The sequence below is a fragment of the Mus caroli genome, chromosome 12 (genome assembly GCF_900094665.2).
Source record: "Mus caroli chromosome 12, CAROLI_EIJ_v1.1, whole genome shotgun sequence".
NCBI lineage: Eukaryota > Metazoa > Chordata > Mammalia > Rodentia > Muridae > Mus > Mus caroli.
The window spans coordinates 93,991,974-94,003,140 of NC_034581.1; the positions used below are offsets into that span (position 1 = coordinate 93,991,974).

The 11,167-nt window shown below is 48.9% G+C and overlaps 1 protein-coding gene across 8 annotated transcripts in view; it reads right to left on the reverse strand.

Annotated features, from left to right (window-relative positions):
* Foxn3 (forkhead box N3) overlaps positions 1 to 11,167 on the reverse strand; it is a 364,206-nt gene that overhangs the window by 188,612 nt on the left and 164,427 nt on the right. For 5 of the 8 annotated variants that reach the window (XM_029484509.1, XM_029484506.1, XM_029484505.1 and 2 more), the window contains one exon: positions 4,743 to 5,299. In XM_029484509.1, the coding sequence (XP_029340369.1) occupies positions 4,743 to 5,285 (543 nt within the window). In that variant the 5' untranslated portion in view covers positions 5,286 to 5,299. Of the gene's footprint in view, positions 1 to 4,742; positions 5,300 to 8,287; positions 9,027 to 9,148; positions 9,450 to 11,167 lie in introns of those variants that run through there. The other 3 variants (XM_021179590.2, XM_029484507.1, XM_029484508.1) reach the window with 3 other exon arrangements.

Sequence of the window (11,167 nt, forward strand, 5' to 3'; positions counted from 1 at the left end):
AGGGCGTCAGATCTCATTACAGATGGTTGTGAGCCACCATGTGGTTGCTGGGATTTGAACTCAGGACCTTTGGAAGAGCAGTCAGTGCTCTTACCGGTTGAGCCATCTCTCCAGCCCCTCTAGAGTTCTTTATGCTGCACCCCAGAATTAGCCTGGACTTTACTCTCCTATGCTATGGCATGACTGTTCCCTCTGGGCATACATAACATGGCCATGTCTATGATGACCTTGCTTAGCGTGTTCAATCTAATCAAAGAAAGAGAAAGGAGAGGGGGAAGGAAAAAAAAAAAAACAAAACAAACAAAGAAAAAGGCTAAAGAGATGGCTCAGTGGTTAAGAGCACTGACTGTTCCACCAGAGGTCCTGAGTTCAATTCCCAGCAACCACATGGTAGCTCACAACCATCTGTAATGGCATCTGATGCCCTCTTCTAGTGTATGTCTGAAGACAGCTACAGTGTACTCACATAAATAAAAAATAAATAAATCTTTTTAAAAAAGAAAAGGGCCAGGCGTGGTGGCACACGCCTTTAATCCCAGCACTAGGGGAGGCAGAGGCAGGTGGATTTCTGAGTTCAAGGCCAGCCTGGTCTACAAAGTGAGTCCCAGGACAGCCAGGGCTACACTACTCTGTCTCGAAAAACCAAAAAAAGAAAAAAAAAAAGAAAAAGAAAAGAAAAGGAAGGGAAAAAAAACCCTAAGCAAACAAAATCTCAAGGGCAACGCGGTGTTCATCAGCACACATGACATGCTGCCACTGAATTCAGGCTGTGGGTCAACAGTGCCTCAGACACCAAAGACCCCGAGGCCCAACTGCACTAAACCATTTCCAACGCCTGCTTCTACAAACAGATGGCCAAGATGTTCCAAGATGGCCGGTTACTGCTAACCACTAACACCAGACTCGGAGTCCTGCTCCGGACTCAGTCCTGGATTGGCTAAACCACGGAGTATTCAAAGCTGTCAGCCTTGTATATGGTATGTACACTCGATACACTGTTTCCTTTCTAAACCTTCTGCTGACAATAAGATTTCTTTGTTAAAGTGGCAAGAAGGGAAATAAATAAAAAGCACGGAAAGAAAAGCACACATACCTGCCCTGCTCTAATCTATCTATAAAAATTAACTGCATTGTCTGACTTCTCATTTGCAAGTCCCCAGAGAAGTCAGTACATGCTAAATACAAATCCAGACACTTGTATCTAGGAGGAAAAAAAAAGATCTCAGACTTTAAAAAAACATGACCTTGATTGATCTCAGCAAAGATCACCCACTGATAACCAGGTAACATGAAAGACAGTTGTGAAGTTCACAGGACAGGGAGCAGCTGACCCCTGTGAACCAGGCTGGACCACAGCATCCCCAAGGCAAGCTGAGCAGGCTTAGGAATTCAGGAGCACAGCCCCTCCCTCTACACTCAGTTCCCAGGGAAGGGGCCTGGAAGGCAGCAGAGGACCCCTGAACTCACGTCCTGAGACAAACTCAGGGACATCACAAGGAAGCAAGCAGGGTGTAACGTACTCTGAAAACCCAAGTGCTGGGTGTCTTTAAAAAAAGAATGAGAGCCAGGTAGTGGCAGTGGTGCAAGCCTTTAATCTAGCACTCAAGAGGCAGAGGCAGGAGGATCCCCGAGACCAAGCCAACCTGGTCTACAAAACAAGGTCCTGTACTACCAAGGCTACACAGAGAAACCATATCTCAAAAAAAAAAAAAAAAGTGCAATATACTCAAACAAGCAAAGCCTGCGAGAGACCCCACAACCCTGCATAAGCCATGTTGGGGGTCCTGATTCAAACATCTAACAATCTTGGATATTTGAATACTTGGCTTATTAATGTTAGGGGGTAGTCGGAGGAATGAGGTACAAACAGACATATTTGGCATTGTAGCTGCATAGCAAATTATGTATTATTCTCCTACACTCTAAAGTATGTTGAAATAAAGTGACTCACAATCTGAATTTTCTTCCAAGTAGCAACAGTGACAGGAAAAAGAAAATGAATGAATGAAACCAGACAATTCTCATTAAACCCTAACTCTAGACATGGATCGTGGGGTGACAGGAGCCCAAATTCATATTATTCTATCGACTTTGGCTGGCTAAAAATGCCCATGATTAAACAAAAACAAATTTAACCTGTCTGTTGAAGCACTTTGAGAGATAAAACAGACTTAATTGAGAGAAAAAGATTCTTGATGAAACCTGAACACTTAGGAAAAAGAACAAAACCCATGCCTATAATCCCAGCACAGGAGGCAGGGGCAGGAGGGTCGGGAGTTCAAGGTCACCCGAAGATGAATATCAAGTTCAAGGCTTGCCTATTTGAGGCCCTCTCAAAACAAATTGACCAACAACAACAACAAAAACCCTGAAAGGCCCCTCCCTGGTTCCAGGACCAGCTAAGCACCTTGGAACACCTGACAACCAACTTTCCCAACCCACCTCAGAACCAAATCTCCAAGGTGGGGCCTGAGAGGTGGTACCAGTGCTAAGAGCCTTGCTTGGGGTGACTGAGATGCAATCTCAAAGGTTCCTCCCTTCTCCAGGGGCCCAGCCAAACAGTAGTTAGTCCACCAGGGTTCCCATGTTCCAAGCCGTCTGGGACGAGGATCCCATAGGATCCCATATCCTCTCTGCTAGGCCAAGCTTTTTTCAATTTCAAAAACATACCAAAAGAATTAAAACAAACAAAGAAGGTGGCGCAGCTAACTCGGTGGGTATAATGTGCCAGGCCTCCATTCTCTGTTATCTGAGGCAGTTCTCACCAACGTTTGGGTGTGTTCAGACATTCGTGTTGAGGTTGAGCCTACTGCCAAAGCAGAACTCCCTGGGAAGAAAACAAATGTACCTACAGAGCCCAAGGGACTCTCACTGGGCAATGGATCAGCGAGAATGCCTTCCCTTTTACGCAGCAAATCCAGGAGAAAACCCCCAGTAAACAGGCCAGGGCTAGGGCCCTGGCAGCCACCAGAGGCCTCCAGCTCACCCAAGGAAAAAGAAAAAAGGGAGGGTGGGGGTGGGGGGCACAACTGTAGCTTTGTTCACTGGGAACAAACTCGAAGCCACAAAACTGACTGGCATTTGATCAGAAACCCGTCAATACAGGTCACTGCCTCAGCTAGGAAGCCAGAACTCAACAATTCAGAAAATTAACAATCTCAAGTCCTTCAAAACACTCCCTGTCAACAGGTATCAGTGTTTGCTGAGATTGACAACCAACACCCCTGGGGAGGGGGGGGGGGTGAATGTGACTCCAAGAATCCAGTGTGAGGCGGGGCAGGGAGCCGGGTGGACCCTCCTGGTGAGCTCTGACAGGCACCATTCAGGGCTTGGTAGCAAGGCAGAATGAGGAGTAGATAATCTCTAAATCTCGCTGCAGGCTTGGAGCTGGTCCTGTTTAACAGTTCGGAGTTCGCATTAGCTACATTACTTGTGGGTGCCGTGGTTTCATGTCAAACATGGAGACGCGGGCATGCTGGAACGTGCAGAAAGGATGACGTGGAGCTAAAGGCCCTGTTAACTTTCCTCAGTGGCAAACTGCTCTGGGGGCCTGACTCGACCTCTGCTGGCTGTACTCTAAGCTTAGAATTCCTTCCTCACGCTTGCTCTCTCTCTTGCCCCAAGAAGTGACCTATACAAAGGTGTTTAAATGCCACAGCCTGGCTCTTTGAAAGAGGACAGTTTCTAAGTTTTCAGAAGGATCTCAAAGCAGGGAACAGAGATGAAATCCAGAGAGTGGCCTCAGGTGCTTCACCTGAGAAAATAGCTAAGACTGAGTACCAGGGATGTAAGAGGCACGCCCTGAGCCTCACAGATAAAACTAAGGACCTGGAGATGAAGAAGGCTCCTGCATGTACAGGAGCACCTTCCTGACATCATCAGCATCAGCGAGCAATGGCTCAGAGGTTAAGAGCACTCATGGTTCCCCCAGCAAAACCAAGGTCGGTTCCCAACACCCAAAGTGGGTAGCTCTCGATCACCTGTAAATCCAGACTGTCTGACCTCTTCCATGTTTCCTAAATCTTTGTAGATTTCCAATACTCACTCACACTCTCTCTCTCACATACACACACTTAAAAAAAAAAAAACTATTTAAAAAAAAAAAAAAACCCTTCTGGTGGGAACCTTAACCTACGCAGTACTTCACCCTGGCAGTTTCCCAGTTTCACGGTGCCAGGCACTTACATATACACCAGATTTCATAAAAGTCGAGGGCACCTGAAGTCTCTGATGGGTCTCAGAGTAATTAAGTATGTTCGAGTATCTTTCAACAGTGCAGTATCTCCCGTGAATTCCAGAAGCCTGAGAAGCCGCCTCCTCCCAATATTCAGAAAGGAGCTATCCTTTTCCTCCAGTCCTTTATGGCAATTCTCCTTATCTAAAGGTCCCTCCGTTGATACACTAGGTATTGCCACATAGAGCTTTGAATTTTAAAACCCAACTGCCCCAACCATGTGGAAGGGAGACATGAATGAAGACAGTGGATTTGGCAAAGCTCAATCGTGTGATTACGTTAAATCATATCAGGGTAGGAACAGCAAAGAGAAAGTATAACCAATACACTTAAAAACAAGGAAGATTTTCCACAACTCACCAATGTGTCAAATTATCCATTCGTAACGACTTCAGCATGGTTTTAACTATACATTCATTTTTAATGGTAAAAAAAAAATTTTTTTTTTTTAATTTAAAACAAAAAAAAAAATAACTAAACTCAGTTCTAGAAGACACGGGCGACTTACCTGACTCCTCTCTTTGTCCACTTTCTTGAAACACTTATTCAATGACAAGTTGTGTCTCACTGAGTTCTTCCACCCAGTAGGTGCATTTGCAAAATACGGGAAATGTTCTAAGATCCAGTTGTAGATGTCCTTCACTGGAAGGCGCTTGGTCGGAGAGTCCTCGATGGCCATAAATATGAGGCAGCTAAAGGAGTAGGGGGGCTTGCAGTTGGGGTTCTGCCTGGCATCATAGGGCATGTCCGAGTGGGCAGGGGATGGCGGGGTGTCATCGTCTAGGTCCTGCACAGGACTGACACTCCTAAGGACCGACTCCCCAAAGCTCTTCAGCAAGTTCTTGCTCTCATGCAGCCAGTTCAGGTTGGTCAGCTCTTCATCTTCCATGGCCCCCTCTTCTAATCGGATGTCGGGCAGAGGGAAGTCAAGATCATCGTCTTCCTGGAGGGCCTTGGAGAAACCGCTGCCCCGGTAACGCTGACTCAGTCCACTGGACACACTGATTCCTGAGCTCTCAGCCTTCTTACTGGCAGGCATGACTGGACCCATTTACGTGAAGGCTCCTAGGAAGGACAAGGCAGAGAAGTCATGAGCCGGAGAACCCCAGAACAGGAATCAGATCAGTTTCCGCCTGACTCCCTCTGCTCCTATCTGGCTCTCAACTACAAGGTGAGGGTAGAGCAGTACTCCTGCATGGCAGCCACACGAGCCCACCATACAGTTACACAATGAAGAAAAATGAGCCCAGAGTGTCAGCAGAATGGTGACCTTGGTCCGGCGGTGGTGGCGCACGCCTTTAATCCCAGCACTTGGGAGGCAGACGCAGGCGGGATTTCTGAGTTCTAGGCCAGCCTGGTCTATAAAGTGAGTTCCAGGACAGCCAGGGCTATACAGAGAAACCCTGTCTCAAAAAACCAAAAAAAAAAAAAAAAAGATAAGTGTCATGGGTACCTACTGTGGCTTTGTATTACCAGATTCACTGTTTATTCTTCTCAAAGAGAAAAAGGCTGGGTCTGAAAGTACTCACTCAACTGTAATCCCAGCACACCTGTACTTTTGGCATTCTTCAGGCCTCGGCAGGAGGATAGAGAACTCAAGGCCAAGCCGGGCTACAGGAGATTCAATCTCAAAACTCGGGGTGCGGGGGCTGACAAGCTTGATGGCCTGTGTTTTGATCACCCAGACCTCCATGATGCAGGGACAATCAATCCAGAAATTTATCCTCCGACCTCCACATGGGCACTGGGCACATGCACTCCCATATATACACAGACACATGCATGTGTACATATATACACTGTATATACACACACACACATATATACATACATATATGTATGTATATGTGTGTATGTGTGTGTGTGTGTATATATATATATATATATATACACACACACACACACACACACACACAAATAAGTGTAAATTTTTTTTCATAAGTAAAATACCAGAGCTGAGAGGGAAGGCAAGGAGAGCTGCTTCCAATCCCCTAAGAAGACTCTTACAGCCGGGCGTGGTGGCGCACACACGCCTTTAATCCCAGCACTTGGGAGGCGGAGGCAGGCGGATTTCTGAGTTCGAGGCCAGTCTGGTAACCAAAGGCCATTGATTTGACTGTTTTGTTTTATTTTATCCCACAAAAATTGTAAGGAAAAATTACAACTTTAATAACATTTAACAAGTGTAAACCCAGGACAAGGAACTCTGCAGAGTGCAACTTGACTGAGTACATTCAATTTAAGGACATCTCTAAAGAGAAAAAGTGTGTAGCCTCAGGCACTAAAAAATACGTGGGGATGAAGGATAAGTCATTAACTAGGATCTGTGAAGAAAATAAAGCTAGGAGAGCAACTGAAAATTTCACTACAGGAAGGCAAATTCCTCCGAAGTCCTAACAGATCCTTCCCGCCCGCAGCATCTCCACTCTTATCAATGACCTAGAACAGAGAGTAAAGCAGTATGTGACAAGAAAATACAGGGAGATGTCAAGTTTACAAATAGAGTCACCCCTACAGACACAGCCCTCTGGTACACAACTCAAGATAAAAAGGACAATGAGTCTTTCAGTGGTGGTGTGCAGAACTAAAACTACATGCTTAGTTTAAAAGTATCTGTTTTTTTTTTGGCTCAGTGAGGAGTTAAAGCAAGGTACCTAGAGAGGAATGAAATACATCGAAGGTAAACAAATGGTTAACCCAAGCCTCTAAATAGCCATTAACGTGGCATCTAAACTGACCACTGATTCAGCACAGGAAGTTCTAGAACTGGATTCTAGAAAGCACAGTGCAGCGCTCAAACAAAGAGGCGAGGTGCCAGCGTGCTGTGCACTTTCCCCCCAGCTGGACAGAGATAGAGGAGGCACATCTCCCAAGTGGACAGGACACGCCATCTCAAAGAGGAGAAAAATCGCCAGGCAGTGGTGGCCCATGCCTTTAATCCCAGCACTTGGGAGGCAGAGGCAGGAAGATTTCTGAGTTCAAGGCCAGCCTGGTCTACAGAGTGAGCTCCAGGACAGCCAGGACTACACAGAGAAACCTTGTCTCAAAAAACCAAGAGAAAAAAAGGAGAAAAACCCCACTCAGCCCAAACAAGGTAGGCCAATCCAGAAGAATCCAGTTCATCCGAGGAAACATTTCTGTCAAAAAAGGAAGTTAGTCTCTATCATACAGCATGCACGTTATAGAAAAGTGGTGGCTCCTATCTTCAGGTTTGGATCTAGTTAAGGAATCCAGCCTGATACAGCTTTTAACTTCCTTATGAAGAAATCAAGGCCAGCTTGTCTCAGAGTTCCCTCAGATTCCCGTAGAAAGGGTTCTAACTGCCCGCACATCCACACACGAGAGAACTACCCAGCCAGTTGAAGTCAACTTTAGCACCAAATGAAAGTTTTATGTCTCCTGAGCTTCCAAACAGGAAAATTATATCATGGCTGACAGTAAAGTAATTTAATTGCACTGTTGCTATGACAACATACTGCTCTCTTTCTTTTTAATTTGCTTATTTGTCAGTGGCCTCCCAAAGGAACTAACATGCTATTCTCCATGTTTTCTTTTGTTTTCAACAAACACTGCCAGCAACGTGGTTCTATACGAAAAACAAATTTAAATGCCAGTGCCAAGAAGAGTTGGTCTGGAGGGCCCTTAACCCCTAGATTATGTTTCCAAACTCTCCACTAACTACATTCCTTACAAATCCCTCCCTTTACAACAGCATGGAAGACTCCTTACTATCCCTGTCCTATATTACCACAAAACAAACAATTCCCAGAAACCACAGCTGAGTTTTCCATTATATCTTAACTACAAAATTTTCCAAGTCTCCTTTCCCTTCTTATTTTAGAGAGGCGGAGGGGTAGTGTGCGTCTGTGGTCAAGCAAACATTTTTTAATCTGCTGCTAATAATGTTGCTTCGAACAGTTACCCACCAGTGACCGCCTTAAGTTATTGGTTACGTCTCACACACCCTCCTTTTGTTTTCATTCTTTTTATGACTTCCTGTGTTTTATCTTCCTTTCTTTCTTCCAACGAAGAAAATGGAGTAAAAACGCTTACTTTTTTGGCTAATAGCAGAACGTCTCCAAATACCTGACAACGCCATTACGGCCCAGGTCTGAACAGATGTTGGTGGTGAACTTTTTAAAAAGTTGAGAAATCTTTCTCAACCAAAGCTGGGCAGTCGCGAGTTTGGGGGACCGGGAACCTCCCCCTCCTTGCGCGCGCACGCACGCACGCGCTCCACTCCCTTTTACTGTACTTGTCAAAAACATTTCAAGGGGACCAAGGAGGGCAGCGATTGGCTGGGCCCTGCGTCAATCGGCGGCGTTGCCAGGCAACGGGAAAACTGCTCTTCTCCCCGTACACAGGGCAATTGGGAGCACACATACCTTCACTGCTGGTCAGATGTCATAAACCTTTTATTGGCCGCAGCGTGGCGAGACTAAAACAAATCAATACGCGCCCACCGTCCCCCCAGCTCACGCGAGGCCCAGAAAGGCTTGCAAAGAGTCAGGGTGCGGAAGAGGGCCCCGCGAGTCTCGGGATGCTCGCGGCCCGTGCTGAGCGTGCTCGGCTAGGGAGGGGATCTTTGTTAGGCGCCCGTTCGCGGTCCTGGGGTCTGGAGTTGATCGGCACCCTCTGCCAGACTCGAATTGCTGAGGATGCCTGTTCCACAGACAATACCAACTCTGTCGCTCTCCGAGTCGGAGGGGAAACCGAGGCACGAGAAGCAGCCAGCACGTCGGGGCAGGAAACTCCTGGGCGGGCAACTTCCCGGCTCAGGACTGGGGTCCCCCCCACCCCGGGTCCAGCTTGGCCCGCGCTCCGCATTGCGAGCCCCGTCCCCGTGCCGCTGCGACGGCTCTGGAATGCGGACCCCAGCCTGGGTGGTGCGGGCGGGCGCGGGCACCGACTCACCTGGCCGAGCGCGGCGCCGGGCCGCCGCTGCCTTCAGCGCAGCCGACAAAGTTTCGCTGGCGCCCAGCGGGCATCGCTCGGGGTCCCGCAGTGGACGCTCGAGCCCTGGGCGGGCGGCGGGGGGCGGCCGCGGATGCGGGCGACAGGGGTGCGGGGAACGGCGCGGCATGGGCCCCGAGCGAGCGTCCGCGGGCGCCGCGTCCTCCCGCCGGCCCCGCCGCTCTCCACGCCCCGTCCCGCCTCCCGCTCGCCTCCGCTGCGGCGCGTCGGGGCCGGGGCGCGCCGAGCGGCGAGAAATTGTTTCCACTGCAAACAAAAAAAGGCGACACATGACCAGGCAGGAGGAGGGGAAGCGCGGGGAGGGAGGGGCGGAGAGAGCCGGAGAGACGGAAAACGTGGGCTGGGCGACCCCGGGCTGCGGCGCGGGTCCGCTGGGAGGCCCTTTGGCCAGGCTGGGTTCCCCGGCTCCCGTGCGGCACCCAGGGACCCAGGGGAGCCGGGCAGGTGGCGCGTGGCCGGCCCTCTCCCCTGCTTCAGGCCACACGGGCGGTGCTGCGCAGCTGGCAACGTGTCGCCGCAGCGCTTTTACCTCGGCCGCCTGCCTTACAAGGCTCGAAAGTAAAAATAAAAAGAATTACGACGCGAGCGAGGCTTCGGAGGGTGAAGAGAGAAGACTCCACTTCTCTCCCCAACTACTACTGCAGCACTCCCGAAGCGGGTCCAGTCCTCCTCCACCATGTACCTCTTGCCGGGGACGGAAAAACTGATCCCCAGCCTAGACTGCCTTGGCTTCGGAGAGCAGGAGGATGGCCGCAACCACCAAGGGAGAGGTGAACCCCAAACGCAACGTCAGTGGGTTCTCCCCAGTAGGCTGGGCTAAGGGCCCCATCCGACTTCTATATCTGGAAGGAAAACAAATCTCCGTCCTTCACCATTTTGAGCCTCATCAACTAAAACGATAATCTGCAGCCTCCCACCCCGCCCCCCAATGGTGCAACCACTTCTCCCAGTCTCCAGACACCTCCAGAGAATGGCCACCCACTGCTCAAGGCTCACCAGCCGGCTGCCTTTGGTGAGGATGAAAGCAGAGTCCAATAGGACACCCTGCTGGTGACATAAATAAAAATAGGATTGTGCACCACTCCCAGGTAGCTAGGCGAGCAGGTCCTACAAAGAGAAACCCAAACCATCCTCCCACGCCCACCAGAAAAGTGGACAGCTACGAACAGCTATCTGTGAACTGGACTGAAAAACCCAGCTGGACAGGAACTTTTATCATAGCCAGACAGGGAGAGAGAGAACAGTGAGAGAAATACCACGTGCTTCTGGGAAGTTTGTTTCAAAAAGAAAGAAAACTCCAAACCAATCTGAGATGCAATCCCCCACTTAACAAAACTTCAAGATTAGGTAGGTGGCAGGCAATCTTCAGCAATTCAGACTCACAGAGACTTCACTCCTTGCCAAGCAGCCAGAAGACCTGGAGAAGCCCAAGGTAGCCTGAGGTCATCCAGAGACACCTTCTATGTTATTGAGCACATCTTGTGACTAAGTGGAAGGTACCCGGTGGCAGGCACATTAGATCATCTCTGGAGTCGCACACCAGTGATTCTAAGGCCCACTACTGGTAACCCAAACCAGGACAAGAGAAGATCAGCCACCTGTGGCTCAGCTAGGGCAGGTCCCCCTCCTACAACAGCATGTCCCTTGACCATCTTTAATCCTCACCAAAGGAATCAGGTCAGAACTGACTTTAGAGAATTTGTACTCTCCCTGCTCTGCCTTGAGCTGCCAGCCCTCCCAACCCCTCTCACACTTCCTAGGCATCTCTCTACTTAAAGTAGGCACAGCACCTTATTTCTTCCCCAGTCCTTCTTCCTAGGTTCCCAAAGCAGGTGATTAGGCCTGAACTGTGTATGCCATTCTTTTTTTTTTTTTTTTTTTTTTTTTTGGTTTTTCGAGACAGGGTTTCTCTGTATAGCTCTGGCTGTCCTGGAACTCACTTTGTAGACCAGGCTGGCC